Source organism: Camelina sativa, chromosome 11 (genome assembly GCF_030686135.1).
Source record: "Camelina sativa cultivar CO46 ecotype springtype chromosome 11, ASM3068613v1".
NCBI classification, from domain to species: Eukaryota; Viridiplantae; Streptophyta; class Magnoliopsida; order Brassicales; family Brassicaceae; genus Camelina; species Camelina sativa.
Window position 1 is genome coordinate 46928445 of NC_141890.1, and position 26526 is coordinate 46954970.

At 35.9% G+C, this 26526-nt stretch overlaps 3 protein-coding genes and 1 long non-coding RNA gene across 4 annotated transcripts; 3 read left to right on the forward strand and 1 right to left on the reverse strand.

Annotated features, from left to right (window-relative positions):
• Positions 1 to 684: 684 nt before the first annotated feature.
• On the forward strand, positions 685 to 2057 carry LOC147935524 (subtilisin-like protease SBT4.9). Its single transcript, XM_087474175.1, has 5 exons — positions 685 to 817; positions 921 to 1015; positions 1107 to 1198; positions 1290 to 1535; positions 1636 to 2057. The coding sequence occupies exons 1-5, from the start codon at positions 719 to 721 to the stop codon at positions 1641 to 1643; spliced, it is 540 nt and encodes a 179-aa protein (XP_087330301.1). The 5' UTR covers positions 685 to 718; the 3' UTR covers positions 1644 to 2057.
• Positions 2058 to 7237: 5180 nt separating this feature from the next.
• Positions 7238 to 7750, forward strand: LOC147935525 (uncharacterized). Its single transcript, XR_015571894.1, has 2 exons — positions 7238 to 7347; positions 7476 to 7750. It is a non-coding gene; the product is annotated as an uncharacterized LOC147935525 (long non-coding RNA).
• A 6015-nt stretch (positions 7751 to 13765) lies between these two features.
• Positions 13766 to 22172, forward strand: LOC104726462 (transcription factor MYB119). Its single transcript, XM_087471673.1, has 4 exons — positions 13766 to 13787; positions 20677 to 21016; positions 21126 to 21252; positions 21357 to 22172. Exons 1-4 carry the CDS (start codon positions 13766 to 13768, stop codon positions 22170 to 22172), a joined length of 1305 nt encoding a protein of 434 aa, XP_087327799.1.
• A 359-nt stretch (positions 22173 to 22531) lies between these two features.
• On the reverse strand, positions 22532 to 24841 carry LOC104726463 (cytochrome P450 86A1). Its single transcript, XM_010445334.3, has 2 exons — positions 23606 to 24841; positions 22532 to 23111 (listed from the first exon to the last, which is right to left on the reverse strand). The coding sequence occupies exons 1-2, from the start codon at positions 24743 to 24745 to the stop codon at positions 22710 to 22712; spliced, it is 1542 nt and encodes a 513-aa protein (XP_010443636.1). The 5' UTR covers positions 24746 to 24841; the 3' UTR covers positions 22532 to 22709.
• Between the last annotated feature and the right edge of the window lie 1685 nt (positions 24842 to 26526).

Genomic DNA, 26526 nt, shown 5'->3' on the forward strand with positions numbered 1-26526 from the left:
TTTCAAAACAAATATAAACTATTCAATCTATAAAATATTCAAGCTTTAGTAATATTATTCTTTAAATATAAAATCAATTGAATAATTTTACTGAGTAACGGGTCAAATTGAATATTTAAATTCAAATTGACAAAATTCTGTCTTATAATGACATTCAAGTCATGATGTAGAATATACATTGTTGAAATAACTTCACATATATAACCTAATACAACATATTAAAATTTTATTTTAAAATATAAAATATACAAAATTTCGTATAGTATAATTATCTAGAATCATTAACAATATAAAACTTACAAAATAAGTGTCTTTTTCAAGCCATCATATTTAGCATATGATTTTATTGCATAATGTTTTATCCAAAAAAACTTTTAAAAACAATCATATAAATTATATTTTATATAAAAATTATAATATAAATAAAATAAATTTCAACATGTGCTCCAACACGAGTCTTAATCTAGTATTTTTAAAAAGTTTCCACAATCTGATACAATAATACAAATAATTTTGATTTAATTTAAATATCTAAATATAAATAAATAATCTATATATACAAAAAAAAATCTGAAATATACAAATAATGAAACAGAATCAAAGGAACATAATTAATCTGGATTTTTTCTTGACCGATTTAGGCATGATGCTACTATATATACACGGTTTCGTTTTCATCTCTATGACTCCATAGAAACTGAAAGTTTACAAGAAAAATATGCCGAAACGAGCAGATTCCTTTTGTCACCTCCCATGTCTCTTTGTCTTGTTATTGACTTCAGTCTTAGCAGTCATAGATGATCCTCAAAGTAAACAAGTGAGTTACGTTCTCATAATCTCGTACGTATACAATAATTATCACTAATATATTGTTTCTCTCTATACATGGTGATAATGATGCCGATACTTAATTCATAAAGGTGTATGTTGTCTACATGGGCTCACTTCCCTCTCAACTTGAATACACACCAACATCGCATCATATGAGTATTCTTCAAGAAGTCACGGGAGAAAGGTGCGATTTACTTGAAATCTGCCTTCTGTAACCATTATTGTGATTAGTTATAATAAGCTTATAACAAGTGATATATACGGATGTACTCTAGTTCGATGGAAGGTCTTTTGGTGAGAAGTTACAAGAGGAGTTTCAATGGGTTTGCAGCCCGGCTCACTGAGTCAGAACGACAAAGAGTAGCGGGTTAGTGTTCTTCGATTGAGACACATCTTACGTTAAAATGTATTTTTCAGGTTAAAATTTTATGAAAACCCTTTTTAATTTGTGTTGTTAGAAATGGAGGGAGTTGTGTCTGTGTTCCCAAACAAGAAGTTACAACTCCAAACGACAGCGTCTTGGGATTTCATGGGGTTGGGTAAGAATTCAAAGCGAAACTTGGCCATAGAAAGCGATACTATCATCGGGATGATCGACACTGGGATTTGGCCGGAATCCGAGAGCTTTCAGACAAAGGGTTTGGTCCTCCTCCCAAAAAATGGAAAGGTGTTTGTTCCGCTGGCAAAAACTTCACTTGCAACAAGTAATATTTCTCATAATTAATTAATTTCTCTAATAGAAGATTAGTATTTAGTACTATTGTTTTAGGCAAAGACTGATGTGTTCACATTTAAATATTTTAGTAAGTTGATCGGAGCAAGAGACTACACAAGCGAAGGCGTCAGGGACATAGATGGCCACAGTACACACACAGCTTCCACAGCGGCTGGAAACGCAGTTGCGAATACAAGCTTCTTTGGAATAGGCAATGGAACGGCAAGAGGTGGTGTGCCAGCGTCTAGAATCGCAGCTTACAAAGTCTGCTCCGAGACAGAGTGTACCTCTGCATCTGTACTGGCTGCCTTTGATGACGCGATCGCAAACGGTGTTGACCTCATCAACATCTCTATCGGGGGAAGGTATCCCAACTGTTTGATTAGGTTAATCCAATCGATCCTTGGTATCATTGTATTGACAAGATTATATATGAGTGGATGTACAAGATAGCCGTTGGGGGCTATTAACTAAGCTTCCTTATATACACAGAAGAATATATGTATTCCTATACTAATACCCTCCCGCAGTCAAAACGGGATGAGGATGGACCTTGAGACTGGATTTGAAATCACGAAACAGAGATGTAGGGAGACCTTTGGTGAAGATGTCGGCATACTGATGGGAGGATGGGACATGGAAGACACGAACCTGGCCCATGGCAACACGTTCACGGACAAACAAGATGTTTAACTCTATATGCTTGGTGCGTTGGTGTTGGACCGGATTGGTAGAGAGGTAGACGGCGCTTATATTATTGCAGTATACTAGTGTCGCCGTGTTCAGAGGGCAATGAAGTTCAAGGAGAAGGTTACATATCCATATTGTTTCGGCCACAACATTTGCGACACCGCGATACTCGGCGTCAGCACTGACTGGATACGTTTGCACAGGGATTGTGGGAGCTTGAAACATGACATGGCATAGGTAGGCATTGCTGCTAGGACCGATTTTAACATGATTAGTTTCCCCGCGGAGGATAAGAACTTTGAAGACCAACTGCGAGCTCTTTGGCGCATCCTGTCTACAATGTTAGTGAAGAGGTCTTTCTTTTTCCTTTCAAAGAGTTCAGGGAGACCAAGGTACTTTCCACAGCCTCCTTCCTTTTGGATGCCCAAATGGTTTTTGAAGAAGCTGGTGTCTTTGAGTAAAAGGTTATGGCTGACTTTTGTGGATTAATACATTGACCCGATGCATTCTTATATTTTTGCAGGATTTGGAGCAGGCATGAACAAGTGTCAGGGTCAGACTTGCAGAAGAACATTGTGTCATCCGCAAAGAGGAGGTGGTTTAGTCGCGGACTCTTCTTCCCTACTCTGATAACCAGTAGGCGTCCTTCATCTTGAGCTTTGAGGCAGAGACCAGAGAGTACATTGCTGCACAGGATAAACACAAAGGGCGAAAGGGGGTCACCCTGTCGTATACCTCTCTGAGGCACTACGAGACCTTGTGCTGAGCCATTCATCAGATAGGAGTAGGTAACAGTAGTTATACATTGCATAATCCAGTTGATCCATTTATGATGGAATCCCATTCTCTCCATGACTTGTCTAATGAATCTCCATTCAACCCTATCATATGTTTTACTCATATCGGTCTTAACAGCCATGTACACTGACTTTTTAGCTTTTGATGTATGCAGATAGTGGAGTACTTCGTGGGAAATGAGAACATTGTCTGAGATTGCTCGTTGAGGCACAAAAGCTGATTGGTTCTCCGAGATTAGATCTGGTAAGACTGGTTGCAGCCGTTTGGTAAGGATTTTTGCTATAATTTTATAGTATACCGAGCACAGCGCAATCGGTCTATAATCCTTCATTGCTTGAGGGTTTGTGATCTTGGGAATGAGCCTTATGTGTGTTGCATTCATATTTCGTGGCAGGGTTCCGGAAGTAAAAAAGCTTTGGATCTCCAAGGTGATTTGTTTGCCTACCGTAGACTAGTTGGAGTGGAAAAAACTAGTCGAGAATCTATCGGGTCCCGGTGCCTTATCCGCATGTATGGAGAAACATGCAGTCTTTATCTCTTTGGCTGATGGAATGGCAGTTAGCTTTTTATTTGTTTCCTCGGAGATGCAAGGTTTGATGGCTTCAGTGACTATGACCTCATCAATATTGCCTTCTGAGGTGAAGATATTCTGGTAATAATCAGTGATCACGCTCAGGATCTTCCCTTCCTCAAAAACTGCTTCCCCTAGGTCATTCTCAATCACAGAGAATTTATTGATTGCTTTTCTCCCCTTTGTGATTGCATGAAAGTAACCGGTGTTTTGTTCACCAAGGGTTAGCCATAGTTGCCTGCTACGCTGCCTCCAGAAGTTTTCCTCATCCTTGTAAGCCGCTGTGAGTTCTGCATTTATCAAGGTGAGCGACTCTGCAGTGGATTCGAGGTTGGACATTGCCTCCTCTAGCTTATTACGCCATTCCTCAATTCTTTTTTTACTGTTGTGATGCTTTTCCTTGCTCTATTTTATTATATTTGTTCTCACTCTGCTGATCTTTATGTCTACTTTTTCAAAGCGCATGGGGTTCCAGTGTTCAGTTACCAGTTGGGAGACCTCAACATTGTTCTTCAGCCTTCTATCGTATCGAAACAGCCCCTTCTGGCGTCTTCTTTTCAAGTTAAAGTGGGTGATTAAGGGTCTATGATCGGATCCTTCAAACATCAGGTATTCGCATCTGCCAGTGGGGTAAGTCGTTGCCCATTCACTATTCGACATTGCTCTGTCAAGCCTGCAAAACACTAAGTGGTCATAGCGTTTTCCCCTCCAGGATAGATGGTTTCCAGAGTGACGAAGATCATACAGGTCATTTTCCGACATAAAGGTGCGGAGGTCGATAAAGGAGCCTTCTGGACGTGTTGGGCCTCCTGATTTTTCAGTTGCATCGATTATGTCATTGAGATCGCCAATTAGGAGCCAAGGTTCAGACCTGCTCTGCCCAAAAGTTGAGATTTGATCCCATACTTGTTTTCTTTTTGCTTTATCAGGTTCACCATACACGAAGGTGACAAAGAAAGTTTTACCCTCTGCTGTTATCTTTGTGTCAATGAAATTCTGGCAGTCCGCAAGGATAAGGAGCTCAATGTTTGATCCCCAGAGAAGAGCTAGTCCTCCTCCACCAGGACTATGAGGTGAGATTAGTTTGCTCTTTGTGAAATCAAGGTCTGCTATCGTCTTTAGCACACTTTCATCTTGGTTTTTTATTTCCATGAGGAATAAGATGTCTAGAGATGTTTGTCGATGCATCTCCTTCGGGCGCCGGACTGTTGTGGGATTCCCCAACCCACAACAGTTCCAGCTGATAAGTTTTAAGAAAGAGGTGGTGGGGGATTGTGAAAATCCCTCTTATTCCTTACACTCGGTGGGATCAGAGTGATAGGAGGCTGCTCAGTGGGATGAGAAGGTCCCACATCGTTTCCAGCAATTGGGTGTGAATGATTCCTGTTCCTGGTGGTGGCTTCACTAGTTCTCTGTTGATCGGTCCCAGTCGAGGTTGCTCTTCTTTTAGGTGAGTTCTCGATCATAGTCTTATTCCTTTTACTGGATTTGGCTCCTCTTAGGCTCAAAGGGCTTCTACTGTTTTGTTTATTCAGGCTAGGTCGTCCTCTTTTCTTTTTTGTGACACTAGTGTTGCTGATTGGGGGTTCAGGTTATGCTTTTGTTTTGGTCAAAAACAACATGCTTTTAGGTTATTATGTGCCACAATCAGATAACGTAGACAACAAAACATAAATAAAAAACAATCATTAGTATCTTTTTCTTTTAAACGAAACCAACAATCAAAAAAAAAATTGTTGAAAATGATAACCGTAGCAAACTAAAGAGATTTAGTGCCACAATCACATAACCGTAGCACTAAATTATATGAAAATAAAAACCGAGCCAACAAAAAACAACCCGAACTGTATAAAATAATATTAACATAAACACGGAAATTAATTTTTCCCAGAACACAACTTACATCGAATCCAAAAATCACTCAGAGGACAACCGAAAAAAAATTACAACTAAGAACACAAAAACAACTCACAACTTAATTAGGAAATCAAAGGGAGGCAACACATTTTCATATAAACAAATTTGTATACCAGTTAACACTTACGTTTAACAAAATCAGCGGCGGATAACCAAATATCCCTTACAGATGCGAAGCAAGCAGGAAATCACCCAAATATGCAAAAAAAAAAAAAAATATAGATCAATGAAAGGGATGACTGAAAAAACGATTACGAGCATCAAAGTAATAGGTTCAATACTCATATTGTCTTCTAGATCGCAAACATTGCTCCTCTGCTATACGTTCATGAGAACATGAATTTTGAAAGAGAACAAATCCATTTCCAACTTAATAACATACCACTAGTGATCCAATAGACCAACACATTATAAGCCTTACAGAGAGATTGGTCCAACGGCTGAGACACAGAAAAATAGCCAAAAAAACATAAATGTAAGTTATTGATTTTATTTACTTTTCTTAATAAAATCCACAACGTTTTTCACTCCAAACACTAAAACATTGACAAAAGCTACTCCCACAGTTTACTAAATACATATGAAAATAATTAAAACTCTAATCCACAATTTTAAAAAATATTAAAAAACTTAACAAGATGATCCCAATTTTTGAAAAATAAACAGCGTCCTAAATTATATTTACTGCAAAACCTATTTTTTCAAAAATATCCAGCAAAACAACATAAGCAACCAAATCAACTACAAAAATAGACGCAAAGATGAATACACCTTAATCTAACTTCCGCGCGTAGCGCGGACCAAGTGCTAGTATTCTATATATTTATCAACAACCACCACTACAGTCTACACACACCCCCAACCTAACTTTTAAAATGATGCACCTATTATATTTTCTATATATACAGTTTGATAATGTCTAAAGAACAAGTTATCTGGGCCTTAAAGCCCACAAGGGCCTTTATCAATTAAAAATGGTCATGATATCATTCTCATGATAACGATCATGCATGTCAAGCTCTATAATACAATTATACAAATCAAAATCTCCAAACTCTGAAATTGCAAAGTTAATGAAAAAGATGACGGTGATAAATTCGATCGAATCTTTCTCATCGTTACTGGCAGTGGCCGGCGTGGTGCGAGTCCATGATGTATGGATTCCAATGTCCGCACCAGAATATTAACTCTCGCCTCCTTTAGAAATCCCAACTGGGATTTTTGTAATTAGGGACTACAGAAGCCCATACAATTTTAATTAGAACAGCCCATCCGCCAACTATACCTAAGCAAGCCCCAAGCGTAGATTCGATAATAAACAACCCTAAAAAAATCAAAATTTTACTGTTAAAACCGAATATTAAAGATAAATTGGACTTTAATATTTTTGTTTCTTCTCTTCTGTTTGGTTGACTTTTTAGAAACTAATAATAATTCTAAATGTTAAGTTGGACGTTTGCGAGCATTAAAACAAATAATAAAATGGACAGTTTGTTAATATGGAAATAGTAAATATATTTTTAGTCATCTTTATTTTTTGGGTTGACGTATTGCATTAAATTTTGGGTAAGATAAAAGTAGAGAACAAAATTAAGTCTGTAGCATGCTTTTTGTCAAACTTTTACTCAGTAAAAAAAAAAGAACAGCTTTTGCCTATAGACTTTACCGACGGTACATCTTTTCTATTATAAATAGTGGTAGTGTGGTATCATCCTATTTACTCTAACTTCTAAAAAGAAAGAACAAAAAGAAAAATCTCTAAAAATGAAACTCTCTCAGTTTGCAAAACTTGTCATCATCATCACGCTTATTGCATCTGCCACTGGTAATTGGAACTCTCTCATCTTCATGCTAATTGATCATCTTTAATCCACTCGTGACTCGTTTTTTTTTTTTGTTTTTTGAATCTTTAATCCACTCGACTTTGACACAATCTTTCATTGATTCCCACAGGTACCAAAACTGGTTATGAGAAGAAGAAAGGTTTTGAGGAGAAGAAAGTACAAGCCGGAACGAAGTGGGTGGTTCCGTCGGAGCCGTGTACGGAGGACGATTGTGGGTTCGTCTGCCTTCACCCTGATCTACTCCCGCACGGTTGCCCCGGCATCAACTGCGTTTGTGTGGAGTAATTACAAAAGTTATCTGAAATTAAAAGATACTATTAAAAGTTATGTAAAAGTTACTTTTACTCAGTAAAAAAAAAGGAAATAAAGAACAGCTTTTACCTATACTTTTTGTTCAAATTAAAGAGTATTACTGCACTAATTTCTTGTACATGGTCTTTGTTCAAATTAAAGAGTATAAAATTAGTAGTAACCTCATCGATTTTACAATCATACTAGTCGTATTATAAAGAAACAAATTTGTATAAAACGTAGCTGATAGATTAAATATATATATATATAAAAAAGTATGGTATAAAATTACAAGTAAAACACACAACTTTTCACCAAATTACAACAAATCTAAACACTTTCAATAGTTAAAACTTTGTTCGTAGTTTACTCATGGAAATGCATTAAATTTTCAACCAAAATTGTAACCAACAACCACCATATAAGTAGAAAGTAAATTAAGGAAGTGGAAAACCAACTGTAGACTCTGCTAATTTCTGAAGATATCAAAAATGTAACTATATAGTTTACCAAGACAAATCCTTATACTTGATGCTGTGAAAAACAACGGACTTGAAGCATTTGAAAGTTGTTTTCAATCAATTAATGATACTAAAAATTGCAACAAACAAAAATTTGTTTAATTTAGGGAAGATGTTACCGTCGTAAGTTTAATTTGGTAATATTAATCACATACGCTACCTATTAACTAACTACAAGACAACAACAACAACAAAAAGAAGGCACCATTTTCATAATAATTAAAAGAGAAATATATATATGAGAATGAAGGAAAATGTGAGGGAAAATCCAGCTCATAATTTATTTTCAAACAGTATGCTTGCTATATTTATTAATTTTGTACAGAAATGTGATATTTATTGGTAGCTAAGAAATATAGCCACAAAGAGATACTAAGAACTACCATAAAAAATTATATATATATATATATATAATATTCACTAATTAATCATTATCTTATATATGTTAATAATACAGCTCAAAATTAGCTCAAAGTTCAAGCCATGTTTTTTAAAATGACATGTTATTAACATCTGTACCCTTATATTTTGAAAATAGTATACGCTACATTTATTAATTTTGTATATGTGATTTTTACTTATAACATGCTACAAAGAAATATAGATTAATATAAATTATAACACATAAAGAATCAAATCATCACGCAAGATGATGTGAATTACACAACAGAGAGATCACATTTATCTCACAGTTTATTGTCAACAAAATTTTCAACCTTCATTAAGTCATAACTTTTAACTTATTATGGAGGTTAATTTACTGTTCAAGTTGAATTAATGCTAGCTACACCTTGTATACTTTTGCAATTACACGAATCTGCTGGCATCCATTGCTTGCCATTTGTTATGTTTATGGTCGTTCTAGCTTGGGTTAATGATACATCATTGTACTTTTGTAATTAGACATTTAATTTTAGAGGCTCAGAAAGAAGTTGTTACTATCTGTATTATGAAAAACAAAAATTGTATGTCGAATTATATTATTCGTAAGGCGACATTTATAAGAGCAAAGGTGATTTGAGAACGTAAGATTACTACATTGACAATAAAAGGTGACTAAGAAGATCAAAACATAATTATGAACACATTATTTTATTGAAATTACTGAAAGGTAACACCTACGAACGATGAACCGAAGAAGAAAACATAACATAATTATGATTCTAATTCAATCATATTGACATTATTAAAAAGGTTTATTATAGTCACATGGGTGCTTGCTATGGGATTTTTACGACTGAATCAAATAATTTTCTTTCCTAATTGAAAAGGTTATTATAGTCACATGGGTGCTTACTATGGGATTCTTACGACTTCAGTATTCAGATAATTTTTTTCCTAATTTGGTGTATTTCATTAACACGTCTAATTTAATACTATAGAGTTATTAAAAAATAAGTATATATATATAGAGAGAGTTATTGCAGGATGATAGAGTTATTGAACACGTCTAAAGCCCAGGGTAAATTTCAACCTGTACTATTTCAAAAGTGTAAATTTCTCTCCAGACAACAGATTCGTGTGTTTTTCTACCTAAACCCTTACATACTTTAAATTTACTACCTAGATTTTGAATCGTTACCCATATTCTTATATTGACTCAAACAGCATTAGTCAACCGTTAAATGTTTTGATCAATTTGACACGTAAGCGATGATATATCAAGGTTATTGGGCTTGAAACCTTAAAACGACGTTGTTTTCAATTAAGATCTTTCCCCCCAATTCAAAACACGTCGTTTTAACTTTTCATTACGAACAACGTCGTTTGCAATTAAGATCTTTCCCTCAATTCAAAACACGTTGTTTTAACCTTTTACTGCAAACGACGTCGTTTTAAGGTTCTGAGCCCAACGACCTTGACACATCATCACTTAAGTGACAAATTGATCAAAACATTTAACGGTTGACTAACGTTGTATGAGTCAATGTATGAATATGGGTAATGATTCGAAGTCTAGGTAAGAAATTTGAATTATGTAAAAGTTTAGGTTGAAAAACACACGTATCTGTTATTTAGGTAGGAATTTACACTTTCGAAATAGTACGAGTTTAAATTTACCTTTTTCCCTCTAAAGCCCAGTGAGAAATAATAGAGATCCCATGGCTTAAAGATTTTTCAGGTTTTTCGAACTTATTTTACAGATCAAAAATTCAAATTTATAAATTTTAAAAAATAATGTTTAAAAGTGCAATATAAAACAAATCAATCAAAATTTAAATAATTCATCTATATTCACTAAAGCCAATTTAATTTTAAAAAAGAAGTTTAAAACTAAATAAAAATTTTATACTTTAACTAAATAAAACAATATATAATTCATATAAAGTATCACAAATAAAAATTTTAAAAGTATTAAGTAAAGTTATTAAGTAAATATGAAAATTAGGATTAGAGTTTTAAACTTTATTTATAATAAATCATTAATCAAATCTTGGAATCAAACAAAAATGTTAACAAATAAGTATAAATATATTTGTTTAAAGATTTTTCGGGTTGGCCTAAGTCCGATCGGATTAAGTCCAAAAAACTTTATAATCCATCGGGGCTGACTTGAAAGACTTGATTTTTTCTGAACATATATATTTTAAGCCCATGTGTTTCAAAAAAATATATTTTAAGCTCAAATACAATGTTTTTCAGGGTAGGATTGAACCAACCCACGAAATTTGACCATAATTAACATGCGTAATTGAAATATTTATTTTTAGTGCGCGTTTGCAATTTTTTTTTTGAATATTACTGACTTTTTGCTCGATGGGCTTATAAGATGATTGGTAATAAAGTTATTTTTTTTTTAATCCAATTTCTTATTTTTGGTGTATATTAATCTGGACTAGTCTTAATACATTATAATACTATTAAAAAGAAGTACAAAATTAAGAATGTCAAAAATCCCGGCTAATATTACAGCAATTGCTACTCAATTAAGCATTAAGGAGATGATTAATTAAAATTGAAATTAAAAACTTAATTAAAAAATTCAATCCATTTATCGAAGGATCGGACTGGGTCATTAATTGTTTTTTTCGTTCATCTCCAGATTTTTTTTCTTTGATAATCATTTCGATTGTTTCTTTTGGTAATTGCTTCTTCTATCAGTAAAAAAAAAAGAGGATCTGTGTAGCTTTAAACGAATCAAGCAAACTTGAATTGTCTTTCGGTTATGATCTGTTGTTCATGTAAATTAAAAATCACAATCTCAAAAAAAAATCACTTCTTCGTTGCTAACATAGAAATAAATATGTACTTATTGGATCTAGCATATGATGTATAGAAAATAGAGAAAAGAAGAAGAACTGATTCTAAGTTTGTCCAAAAAAAAACTGATAAAAATGGAGGTTCGATTTCTGAAAAAAGAAGATGAGGGTAATTTTATTATTTCTAATTAGGACAACGAAAATAAAGAATAAAATGTTAGTTAGGAATCGAACTCGTGACCTGTGGGTAATCAAAATATACTCAAACCAGCATACTATACAATATATTATTAGTTATATATTAAATATCATAAGATATAAACGGGTTAGCAAAATATTTTTTTGTTTAGAATGATGATGTTATATTTTATAATACTTGGATTAATCTGTAAAACTATTGATTGTCGGTTCAAAACAGTTTACATAATTTAATAATATTGTAGGTCGGAACGGGTTAGAGTTTTACATAAATCTTCTTATAATTTAAAGAAGATTTTGTTCGTTTTGCAAATAGCACTAAGATTTTACATAATTAATAAATTTAATTAGTTATCATTTCTGAAAATATATGATCAATTTTAGTTTTAATAATATAGTATAACATTGATATAATACTTTCTGTTTTATACCAAAAGTGTTATACTGCGATGTATCGCATATTAATTAATACCCATATTTAAGCCTATCAATTAAACCAAAAAGCGTTACGGATGTGACGGCAAGTTTAAATATTTTAATCAAAAAACTATTTTGTAAATACTACTGTAGGATGATTGTCTGCAAGTTAAGATCTTTAAATGCAATCCGTTGCGGGACGGGTCTATAACATATGACGGATTTAAACTATTAAACTAATACTAAAACTATTTATTTAAAATTTTCATGCATATATTATATATTTATAACCATAGTTTGGAATTAATTAAATTATAAATGATATCCATATTTATTATATGAACTACAAAATATACAAACATGACAAAGAAAAAACAAACATTTTATTTATATCGGTTCGACTAACATTTTAATAATTTAAAAAATTATTAAAATATATTTAAAACACAAATAAAATAAATTTTTGTCTTGCGGTGTACCGCGGGTTCAATCCTAGTTTGTATAAAGTCCCAGGTAAACCAGATTAAGGAAGCACAAAATTGAGCAGAATATTAGTGTTATTTTTTTGTTGACATCTCAGCCAAAAGATAGTTATTCACTTAAAAAAGAGTATTCCTCCATGGCGTCTCCCTCTGAGGGCGACTCGATTGGCGATTCTCGCCACTGTGTAAATGTCTGGCATCGCCGGTGTTTTTCTCCAATTTGGAGTCTGCTTTCCACCGATAAACCTATCAATCCTGTTTCCTTTTCAGTTGGCGGTTTATTTCTGTTGGATAAATCTGACAGTTTATTTTCTCCCATTTCTGCGGGTGATAACCGTTTCTTAAAACCGCCATGGATCCTTCAGTATAAATTCCTCCTTTTCCCTCGATTTTTCTCTTCTAATCCCCTTTCTCGTTACCATCCACCCATTACTTTCCAAACAATGAGCGATTATGTAAGAAAATCAGTCCAGGATCTTGATTTGGGCATTGATGATGGCCCGATTACTCTCCCACCGGATTCGTTTCACGAGCGGCTGCGATAAACCGTTTTTCACTGGTGGTCACTCCAGTCAATCCCCGTAAGCAGAATTTGAGGGCGCTAATCCGCCAGATGCCAAGGGTTTGGGGATTCACAGAGGAGTGTGTAGGAAGAATAATCGATGGTGGAAGGGTCCAATTTCGATTCCAGTCTGAGGAAACGATGAACTTGGTTCTCCGTCGGGGTCCATGGTCTTTCAACGACTGGATGGTGACAACTCATTGATGGTACCCCAACATTGCTGAAGAAGATTTGAAGATCATACCCTTTTGGATCCAAATCCAAGGTATTCCAATTCTTTACTTAACTAACGTCATGACTAGAAGGGTTGATAATAGTCTAGGCTATGTAACTGAAGTGGATTATGATGAAAATGTTAACCAAGTTGGTTCTGTAAGGGTTAGGATAGATTAGAATATAGACAACCCTCTCCGTTTCCAGAAAAATGTTCAGTTTATGCCCGGAGAGAATACCATTGTCAAGTTTCATTTTGAGAGACTTCACAATTTCTGTAATAAGTGTGGATCGCTGAAACATGATGTCAAAGAATGTCCTATGAGTTTTGATGATGGTGATCACAACGTATCTGATGATGAGAGTTGATATGCTCAAACTTACCCTAGAGATACTCTCTCAAATTAAGAGATCAATTGTAGTACTTAGGGATCGTATCCACAAAGACTCTAGATTCACACAATATATTTAATAATCTTTTAATTATGCTAAACCAAAATATTAATTTAAAAGCAATGCAAAAACAGAAAATAAAGAGTTGTAAATTCATATGGATTAAACGCTAGGCCTAGGGAAATTCTCAGGAAATCATGGAAAAACAAATTAATTAATTAAGCAAGCAGGATTCAATAATTAAGCATCGTTCTTGAACTCTAAACACAATTATAAAATAAATCAGTTCTCACTGCAAATATTATCTAAGTTTTAAAACCCAAAAATTCAAATCTCTTTGCGAAATTCAAGTTAAAAACCAGCAATAAAATCAAGTTTAAATAAGTTCACAAAATCCCTAAATCAAATCTCTTTGCAAATAGGTATTTTGCTCACCAAAGGTTTTTGTCAGGAAAATCAATTATATTCTCATATCAATCAATAATCCTAAGATCTAAATCCAGATGACTAATCAAAGATCTAGCATTAATAACAACATATGGTCAAGAACAAGAAAGATAATGAATCCAAACAATTAATTAATCTAACAATCCATGAAATCCCTAGTGAGAAACCCTAAACCTAACAAGCAGTTCTACTCAGACATAATCAATGAAACACAAATCATATTCTGAATAAATAGCATTAAGAGATTAAAAGAAGTAGAAAAGGAGTTCTGAATCTTCTCTGGAAGAAGTCTTGATTCTTCTCTCCAAAAACTCTCTAAAATCTCTCAGGGTCTTCTCTCAAAAGTTGCAGGGAAAAAATAAAGCTTAGGTCTAAACAATGACCATAAAAATCCTATATATATTCCTAAAAACGTCCAGGGACTAATGATGCAAATATGGAAGATTTTGGGGCAGTTCTGTAAATCTTCAAAACTTGTGGGAAAACTTCCGATTTCTTCTTTGGCCCAGCATCGATCGACACATATGAAGCATCGACCGATGCCTTCTCTTGAACTGGTCTCCCAACTTCGTAACTTCAGCCTCAATGCTTGATTAAGCTCCAAAATCTTCCTATTTAGCTCTATTATGCTCTCATCTATGTTAAATCCTATAAAGACTCAAAAGACTCTAAAAATACCAAAAAGACTATATAAATAAGACTTATATCATGGCCAAAAACACCTAAAAACCATGATATATCAAGAGTGATGGTGATGATCATCATGATGGGGATAACAACATGGATGACACTGATGGCACAACTTCTATACACGCTCCGATGTCTATCCCGGGTCTCCAATTTCGTGACAAGACTCCTACCACCACTGTCTCCTCTGATGTGCCTAGTGTTTTTGAGGACATAGAGTTAACAGCAGAGAGGTTGCGTTATCTCCATGCCAAATATGTGAGATAACTGGCCATCACCCATGCACAAGAGGATCTTCTTGAGGAAAACACTGACAATGCTATTCCAGAATTCATCTTTCTCAAACGTAAGCGAGTCAGATTTGAAACAGCCTTTAACAACGCTGATGCTGCTGAGGAAATGGCGGTCCTGAGCCATCTCCGGAAACAAGCAAAGAGAGACAACTATGTTGGTTCGTGTTCTGCCACAAATGGATTCACCGGAGGCGCGGGGGGCCCGGTACCCCCACAACCTCCATGAGAATGGTGTCCTGGAACTGTCAGGACCTCTGTTCGTCGCTGACATCTGCTACTATAAAGTGAATATGTATATTAGCTAAGTGTGATGTTTTATTTCTTATTGAAACTCTAAATAAGTGTGATGTGGTTTGTAAACTAAAGGATGATTTAGGATTTTCTAACATTATAACTCAGCCCCCCGCTGGAAGGAGTGGTGGCTTAGCTCTTATGTGGAACAACAATGTGTCCTTATCCCTGATTTCAAAGGATGAGAGACTCATTGATGTTGCTGCAACCTATAAGAACAATAATTTCTACTTATCTTTTGTTTATGGTCATCCAAGACAAAGTGAACGTTATATCTTATGGGACCACCTTGAACAATTATCCTCTCACCGTATAGAACCTTGGATCCTCATTGGGGATTTCAATGAAATCAGATCAAATCAAGAAAAAAGAGGTGGTCCTTTGAGAGATGATTGGTCCTTTCGAAATTTTAGACACATGATATCACAATGTGACTTGGATGATATTAACTCAAGAGGAGATAAATTTACATGGGTTGGAGAAAGTTATACACACACAGTTCGAAGTTGCATAGATCGGTGCATGATAAATAGCATGGGAGTTGGAACCTTTCCAAATGTGTTTGTTGAATTCATGGACTTTTGTGGTTCAGATCATAGACCATTATCTCTGCAACTAAATGTGAGGCAAGAAACACGCAACAGACGGTTTTTCTTTGACAAACGCTTATGTGAGCTTCCAAACTTTTTCGACACTGTTCGCGAGGGGTGGCACAAGGCGAACTCTTCTTCACCAACTACAATTACATCACAGATTTCTAACTGTCGAAGGAGTATGGCTACTCTGAAACATAAGTCGCAGCTTAATGCAGAAACAAGGATCAAGGCACTTCATTCGCAGCTGAACTCTGCAATGGAAAGCAACTTGCAAACGGAGAGACAGCGAGTACCCGAAATTCAGAGTGCTCTCACAAAGGCATACTCTGATGAGGAACGACACTCGAAACAAAAAAGCAGAAATAATTTCAGTGAAGATGGAGACCAAAACACCAGTTACTTTCATGCATGTGCAAAGACTAGATCCTCTAAGAACATAATAAATTCCATCTATACTGAACAAGGACAACTTATTCACAGTGATAAGGATATTGGGAATCATGCACAAGATTTTTTTCACCAGACTGTTCACCAGTAGTGGACATTCGGTAATTTCAAAAGATTTTGCAGATTTTGAAGCAACAGTCACAGATGAAATAAATTCTGCTCTAACTAGAGACTTTTCTGAAAAGGAGATTTATGAAGTCGTGTGTTTGATAGGGGATGACCGAGCTCCAAGACCAGACGGACTTACTGCACGTTTTTACAAACGATGTTGGTCCATCGTTGGACACGATGTGGTTAAGGAAGTACAAGATTTTTTCAAGACTTCCACCATGACAAAAGGCATTAATTACACTAACATATGTATGATTCCGAAGATAGACAATCCCGAATTTCTCTCAGACTATAGACCGATTGCTCTCTGCAATGTCTTATACAAGATTATCTCTAAATGCCTTGTAAAATGCCTCAAAACACATCTTGATAGTATTGTATCTGATTCACAAGCTGCTTTTATTCCGGGTAGAATCATCCAAGATAATGTAATGATAGCAAATGAAGTCATGCATGCTCTGAACTCTCGAAAACGTGTGTCCCAAACCTACATGGCTGTGAAAACTGATGTTAGCAAAGCATACGACAGAGTAGAATGGAACTTCCTAGAAACTACTCTCAAACTCTTTGGCTTCTGTGATTGATGGATTAGTTGGATCATGTCTTCTGTTCGATCTACCACCTATTCATTCCTAATAAATGGCTCACCTCAGGGATTCATTCAACCTGAAAGGGGAATCCGTCAAGGTGACCCCCTTTCCCCATATCTTTTTATCCTCTGCTCAGACATCTTAAGCCATCTCATAACATCATATGTTAAGGATGGAGACATAAAGGGTGTGAAGATTGGTAACGGCGTTCCCCGTATCACTCACTTACAGTTCGCAGATGACTCTCTCTTCTTCTGTCAAGCGAATAGAAAGAATTGTCAAGCCCTACGAGACGTTTTTGATGTTTATGAACATTATTCAGGCCAAAAAATCAATACAGATAAATCAATGATCACCTTTGGTTCAAATGTTTTTGGCTCCACTCAAGAAAGACTAAAGACCATTTTAAAGATCCCAAATCAGGGAGGAGGAGGTAAATATCTTGGTTTACCTGAGCAATTTGGGCGAAAAAAGAATGAGATGTTTGAAAATATAATCGACCGAGTTAAGAAAAGAACCTCACACTGGACTTCTACGAAACTCTCTCCTGCTGGTAAAGAAGTACTGTTGAAATCTGTGGCTGTCTCCATGCCGGTTTACGCTATGTCCTGCTTCAAATTGCCAAAATGAGTCACATCTGAACTTGAATCTTTGTTAATGAACTTTTGGTGGGAAAGGAGTTCTAAGCATCGCAAGATTCCATGGATATCTTGGAAGAAACTTCAAAAGTCAAAGAGAGAAGGAGGTCTTGGCTTCCGGGATTTAGAAAAATTTAACGATGCTCTTTTAGCAAAACAGGCATGGCGCCTTATTCAATTTCCGGATTCCCTTTTTGCTTGAGTGATGAAGGCTAGATATTACCCTGATGGTTCCTTACTAGATGCAACTCCAAAACGATGCCAATCCTATGGGTGGTCATCTCTTCTAACAGGTATATCTCTCATAAAAAAGGGTCATGTTTCATTGTTGGTGATGGAAAACTCATTCGTGCAGGAATGGATAACATTGTAAACACTCATCCGCCCCAGCCAATAAACACCATACAACCAGAAGGATCTTTCTTACTACAGAAGTTGATCAATAATCAAGAAAACAACCGTTCGTGGAACATAAACAAACTTGACTCTTTGATTGTACCAGAGGACCGTGACTTCATCAAAAACACTTACTTATCCAAGAAAGATAATCATGATCGTTTAATCTGGAACTATACTTTTTCTGGTGACTATATAGTAAGATCCGGCTATTGGCTGCTCACACATGACCCCTCTGATCTCCTTCCTCATTCCATCCCACATGGCTCTGTCGAACTCAAAAATAAACTATGGTGTTTAAATCTAATGCCAAAAATCAAACATTTCATCTGGCGTACCATCTTCCTAGCCTTACCTACAACCACAAGGCTTCGTTCTAGAGGCATGAATATAGATCCAACATGTTCCAGATGCAGACTACATAATGAAACCATAAACATGCTCTGTTTACATGTCTTTTTGCTAGTTCGGCTTGGCGTCTTTCTAATACTCCGGCTCTCAATGTTAATTGCTTATCATATGATACAGAAGAAAATCTCTTACACATAATTGACTTTTAAACACGGCAAGATATCCCTCGTCAGACGGCCCTACTACCATTATGGTTACTATGGAGGATTTGGAAGGCTAGAAACAACACAATCTTCAACAAATACAGGGAAAGTGTAACAAAAACGGTCTTACAGGCTCAGGCTGAAACAAAAGAATGGATTGATGTTAAAGAACATCGTTTAAACATCCAAAAATCTTATCAACAGGTTCAAAAATGGGCAGCGCCACCAATCTCAATGGTTAAATGTAATATTGATGCAGCTTTTGATAGGAACACATCGCAAGCTACAGGAGGGTGGATAATTCGCAACAACTTCGGTTTACCTCTCTGCTAGGGCTCTACTGTACTTGATCATACCGATTCCCCCTCGAAGCTGAGACTAAAGCTTTTCTTGTTGGATTACATCATTCATGGATCAGAGGCTACACAAATGTTATATTTGAAGGGGACTGCGAGAATCTCATCAAGCTTTTAAATGGTGTCCAAGTTAACAGATCCTTAACAAAATTTCTCAATGATATCCAATTTTGGGTATTAAAATTTGCTTCAACATCTTTCCTGTTTTCAAAAAGAGAATGTAATATTGCTGCTCACAATTTAGCAAAATATGGCTGTAAAGACAATATTTTCTACTATGATTATGTTACTTTACCGGAATGGCTTCGGCAATCCATTTGTATTGACTCTTGTTAAGATGAAATAAAATTGTATTTTGTGAAAAAAAAAAAATATTGTTATTCACTTAATTATATATTGAACGACACTGATAAAAGTGTATATAGAAAGGACATACTACTTTCAGAGTACGTTATCAATTAATTATTCGAATATATATATATATATATATATATATATATATATTTGTTCTGTATTTTCAAATAATTATAAAGCCACAAGCCCAAAAACATTTTTAGGCATGTTAAAAAATATATATTAAATGAAGAGACAAAAAAAATTAGTTATTGAGATTCGAACACATGATATCATATACTCTCTTCCACTGTTTATATCAATAGGCCAAACTAACTATCTGTAAAACTGGGCCGATTTCAGACCTATATTATTTGCGGCCGCAAGCTGAAGATTGTGTCTTGGGCCGGCTCTGTGTATGGGCTTAGTCTCCTCCTAAATTTATCCTTCGAAATAATGGTAGATTTGTTGTCAACTTAAATTAATTAATTTGCTGCATAGTAAGTAACCATGTTTTTATTTGGCAGCGAATAAATAACCATTGGGTTCTCTCCATTAACCACTTCGTGCCCGTTACAAATTTGCAGAGTTCTCATTTCAAGAGTTCCTAAAGCCCCTTTATTCATAACGTCAAACTATTTGCACGAAGATGTGATAGTCTTTTCATTTTCCCTTAGCTCATTTCACACCAGTTGGCAATGGCATATACTATGCATAGATACTATTAGCTAAACTATTTGAGTATTAGCATTTGCTATTAGATATAAAAAAGTTTTTTTAGTGAATGTGTTAGTTATATATTGCAAAATGAAAATAAAGAAGACTGTTGCCAAACAAGTATTATTTCCTAATTATTGTATATTATTCTATAATTGACTTATATATATATTCTTACGTTGTTCGTAGATATTGTCTTAATAATGACATAATATAAAATACAATAGGAAACTGGAGAGGATTTTGGAAAACTATCGATTTGAAAATTTAGTGACTAATACGTATAGATCCTTATAGTAATCAATAAACAAATATCAATATTTTCTAGTTATCAGATTTTGTAGTCTTCCTTGCTCATTGTTTTCAACTTCGGACGGGGGTGAAAAATACCATAGCTATAAGGTTTTTAAAAAAAAAAGAGGAATTTAATAGGTCATTCATTCTTTTGATTTTATATAGAAACTCATTAAGTTCTCTCATATTCCTTATTACTAGCTAAACTCTCTCCTTTTGATTTGTGCTCTCCTCTCCTTTCTACTAATTAATCTTTTCTTCTTCTTCTTTTTTTCCATGGAAGACCGGCGCCTTGTCCATGGAGCTGCACCGCCGTTGACAGCCGTGGATAGATTCTTGTACGGCCAAAAGAATGATGCCTTGTGTTCCAAGAAACAAGAGTGTTCTAGAGACCAAGCCATCGTGAAGACGAAAATGTCGATGATTGAAACTAGAAGCAATAACAAAAAGAACACAACGTTTGGACCGACGAGGGAGAAACACTTGGTCCTTAATGGCGGTAACAGAAGCCCTATTGGAGAAGTGGTGACTATGAAACGTGCAGGCAGATATTCTCAAAACAGTACGAAGAAACAACCGTACACGAACCTCATCAAAGGGCAATGGACACCGGACGAAGACAGGTACATATAGATCGATAAATGTTTATGTAGATTGATTCATGCATGCATCTATACAATAGTCAAAAGATTTAGTATATGCGTATGTTACTACGAACTTTTATATGTATAGGAAGTTGATAAGGTTGGTGAGGCAACATGGGGAGAGGAAATGGGCGATGATATCGGAGAAACTTGAGGGAAGAGCTGGCAAACAATGTCGTGAGAGATGGCATAATCATCTCCGTCCTGATATAAAGGTTTATATCTAGATCTCTTTCCGTATAACTTAGTTTCGTCTAGATCTAGGTTCTGACATAAGTCCCTCGATCTCTTTTTTTTTGCCAAAAAAAAATAAATTCAGAAAGATGGATGGAGTGAAGAAGAAGAAAGAGTTCTTGTGGATTCGCACATGAGAATCGGGAACAAATGGGCAGAGATAGCTAAACTCATACCAGGACGGACTGAGAACTCTATCAAGAACCATTGGAATGCGACCAAACGACGTCAAAATTCAAAACGCAAACACAAACGCGAATCAAAAGCTGATAACAATGATAGCGATGGCTCTCCCTCAGCTAAAAGGCCATGCATTCTCCAAGACTACATCAAAAGCATCGATAATAATGGCATTTACAAGAACAACAATGAGACCACCATCAGTGTTATTTCTACACTTAATCTTGATCGTCAGACCTATTCTGATGGTGATTCCGCATCGTCCATCCCTGGCGATCCATATGACGATGAGCTGGTTTACCTACAAAACATTTTTGCAAACCACCCGATATCTCTTGAGAATATAGGTATGAGCCAAACTTCGGATGAGGTAACTCAGTCTTCATCATCTGGGATCATGATCAAGAGCCCTAACCTAAACTTGTACAACAACATTGGAACTGATCATCAAGAGGCAACGATCGCAGCTCCGGCAAGTACATCCCACCTTGCGTCTGATATGTACTTATCTTATTTGTTGAACGGTATGACGTCCTCCTACTTGGACACTCATTTTCCGTCTTGCTCATCTTCCACGTCATCCACCACCGTAGAGCATGGAGACCACAACGGTTTTCATGAGCCTCAAGCTAACTCTTCAAGTGAAAGAAGAGAGATGGATCTGATAGAGATGCTCTCTGGTTATATTCAAGGTAGCAACATCTGCTTCCCATTGTTCTAGCTACCCCCATGATCATGTGACGTTACGTTATATGATTGTTCTATCTATATCCTTCTCTTCCTTTGTTTAATAATTTTGTCCTTTAAGTTTCTCTGAACTTTCTGTAGACCATAACTTTCAAGCTGCTTTTCGTATCAAAATAAATCAAGGTTCATGACCTAGAACTTTTTTTTTCTTCGAATTATAGATATAATTCCTTTTTTTTTTTTGGTTGTTCTCACCTTACGTTATGTTGTTCAAGTAATTAAGTGGCTAATTTAAATTTTAGAGATTTAGTGTGAAATTGATTTCCACTTACGTTACGACATTAGTATTTATCTTTATTTACGTCCACTAATTCTATTATATTTGTACTCAAGTTAAACCAGTAACCTTTTTATTCAAAAAGAGTTGAACAAACTTAACAAACAAAGGCACAAAAAGTGCATATATATCATAATACGTATTTTTGTAGGTGGAGAAAACATAGGAAAAGTAGGTTTAATAAACTTCAAATGATAAACATATTTACCATAATACCCTTAATTAGTATTTTAATCATGCAACCACCTCACCACGAGGTTGCAAGTAAACACGTAACCCGTTTTTCATGAAAAGCGTTAGCGACATCTTTTGCTCGACGCGGTGACAGGGGACCGGAAACACCCGGTAACGGAGGAGAACGGCTGAAGCCACCGACTTCATCTGAAGGTAAGCTAAATCCTTCCCTAAGCAAGTCCTTGGTCCGGCGTTGAACGCTACGAACTTGTAACCATCTTTGGGAGTCTCGAACCGCTCACCGTCGGCTGTGAGCCACCGTTCCGGACGGAACTCGAGACAGTCTTCGCCCCAAATCGTTTTCATCCGTCCTATCGAGTAAATCGAGTAGGTCACCGTCGAGCCTCTTGGCACGAAAGTCCCGTCCGGCAAAACGTCGTCGTCTATGACGTACTTGAAATCCTGCTTATTTGAAACGTTACTAATACGTTATACATAACTCATTATTACAGTATGAATTATGAGGAGTGACAAGAAACCTTACAAAATAAATGATGAGTAATTTTGCGTTAATTTTGTCATTTTCTTTTTGGTAAAAAATATCTCAAATTAAGTAAAAGTTAATAATGATTGTAACAGTCATTTGATTCTAGCTAGAGCTGAGGGACTAATAATAAGAAATCTGTAATACTCAGCTTAAAAGGACAAATTACGGAAGTAACTAGTCAAATCCAAGCTAGTCATAAATCAGAAACTTCTTTATAAGGTCATATATATATATATATATATATATATATAGGCATAAATCAATATTTATACAAAATTTTCCTAAAAAGTAATTATGTTTATTTTAAGTTTAGGTCTTTTATGCAAATCTCTCCTGGCCATAAGCGTTACGTATGTTGTTTCCAAAGACGAAATAATAAAAATTTAAATGATCGATTAGAGATATTCACCTGAGGCACAGAAGGGTATAAACGCAGCGTTTCAGCCAAAGCAGCCTTAAGGTAAACGAGCCTATCGGCCTCGTCGAACTCTAACGGCTCCTCCGTCCACTTCTCTTGATCATCGCCACGTGTCTCCTTCAAAACCGTCGATAACTCATCAACGATCTTCTTTTCCACCTCCCGGTTATTCATAACGAGCCAGAAGAACCAGCTCAAGGCCACAGAAGATGTGTCACGACCGGCGAGAACAAAGTTGAGCGCGATACGCTGAAGAACATCAGTCGGAAGAACGTTACCGTTGACGTCACGTTTCTTCAAGAAACGCGACAAAAGATCATCAGATGGAGAGTTTTTCCTAGCATCAATTGCATCGTTCATGTAGGTCTCAACGACTTCAAGACTCTTCTTTAGCTTATCCTCCGATCCAATCCCCATCGCTTTCTGAATCCTCCACAAGAAACCGGTGTAGAGAAGCCTCTTTAAAGTAGCCTCGGTCGCGGTGTCAAAGGCGACCGAGAACGGATTCTCCGGTAGATCCAAGGAGAGCGTCTCCGGGTCTTTCCCAAAAGTCAGACCACAAATGTTGTCAAAAGTCAACCTCAGAAACAAATCTTGAAGATCAACCGGTTTGTTGTTTTTGACCGCCCTGTCTAATATAAGCCATAACCGGTTCTTGATAGTCCCGTTAACCCACCGAGCCATGGCTTGTCTAAGAGTTCTAGTAGTGAACTCAAGCGCTGCTGTCTTACGTTGCATGAGCCACGTGTCACCGTCGCTGTTGAAGATCCCTTGTCCTAAGAGGTCGTGGAAAGCTGCTCGCCACATCGGACCTTTAGGGTAGTTATCGAACCGTGTCTTAAGGATATGCTCGACGTTTTTGGGGTGACACGTCACGGTGTAAAACCCTTGCGTCTTGGCTACGAAAGGTATCACCATGGTGCATGTTTGATACGTACCACCCGTTGCTCGGAGATTATCAGCGATCCAATCGTGGATTCGGCTCCGGTTTGAGATTAGATACGGTAAGCTTCCTACGAACGGTAAGACTTTGGGACCGGTTAGTCTCCGGGACAGGAAGTAGAACCAAAGAGCGTAGACTGATAGCGCTGCCACGGCGTAGCCGGTTAAGATAGAGTTTAGAGCTTCCATTTTCCCGGTTTATGCGGCTTATATTGTCTTTGTTGTATGGAGAGATTGATGAGAGACACATATGGTGAAGGAGAGGGATGTGCGTATATATATAATCTAGAAATCATAGATATATTGTTTTAATGCCATAGTAAGAAATGTTTTATTTTGTTACAGTTAGGAGTAAGTGGTTGGGAAAATTAAATTTGGGTCGATAAGATGAGACTATTGTGTGTATAATTTGGGATAATAGAACAAGAAAGCAAATAAATTTTCTCGTTAGGGCTACTTTTTTTTCCCATTTAAAACATCGATTATATGTTATGATTTTTTTTTCCTATTAATTAATACGAACTTGTAATATTAATATTTTCACATTATACATTTAAAAAAAAAAACTTGAGACCAAACGAAAATATTTCGTGAACATTAACTAGATATGGGCTTACTGTTAAATAAAAATGGTTCTAATGGCATTGACAAACTAAACCTTCTAGATCAGAATTTCAGCAATGTATAACCAAAAATGAAATAAGTATATTCTTTTAAACAATAGTAGGAATTTAGTTAAAGATAAATACTGTAGAAACTGGTGATTACTAATATCAATATGAAATGATCCTAGCAACGAGATCTTTTCTTCGAGAATAACCACCTATTAAGATTTGGTCAATGGCAGTTAGCCCATTCTAAGAAACAGGGTTTCCTTCGAGCCGAACACTTACGCACTTCTTATTATTATTATATCATTTTTTTGTTTAGAGTACTTATGCACTTGTGATAATCAATGTTAAGGAAATAAAATAAAAGTAAAAAATCAATGTTAAATAAGAAACGCAATGGCAAAAAAAAAAAAAAAAAAAAAAAAAAAATCAAAATTGGTAAAGATCATATGTGGCTGAATCTGAGCGTTATAGTACTATATGGTCTATATATAGGATTCAAATTTTCATTATCTTTATTTGTCGCGTTATACATATTGTTAGTAACATAGTCTGAGTTTTGGTCTTAAATTCAATGGATATTTTAGGGTCCACAATGTTGTACAAAGGCACTTGAAATGACACCTCCTAACTAATAATTTTTATTTTTGTAAAACTTATAATGCAAACAAACTAACCAATAACTTGGTTTTTTTCCATGAAATATTTTAGTCAAAATTTCAGATCACCCAATCCTAAAGGTAAACCAGTTTCGTTCTTTCGAAACTTGCAAAATCTAAATAATAGTATATTTTACGATGGTAAATAAAAACTAAGTAATTACGTCGTACAACAAAGGTCAACGAGTAAGACCAACACAAATCCATCACCTCTTAACAAAGCCCTGCTTCGTTGAAACTTGAAACGGCACGTGGCACCTTCACATTCATCATTATACCACCAATCTATTCTTCTCCATGCTAATCGTAATCAACATCATCTCATCAGCATAATCAACGCATACATAGTACATACACATGTGATAGAAAAAAATGGAAAAAAAGGATAAGACACTTGTGGAGAGCGCATGTCAAACCGATCCAACGGCTGAAGAGAAGACACGCAGAGCACAAGACAACAAGAATTAATGGCTTCTTTGATTCTAATGTCCTTTGCTCCGGCCACCGTGAGAGTATACGCCACGCGGGGCAAAGGAACCACCACCAGCACGAAAGAAGAGAAGAGTATCATCGACTTCGTTCTCGGCAGTTTAACTAAGCAAGATCAGTTTTACGAGACCGATCCTCTCATCCAGAAGGTAGAAGAGAAACAAGGTACCACCGTTTCTGGCCGAAAAACCGTTTCCGGCGGCAAGAACTC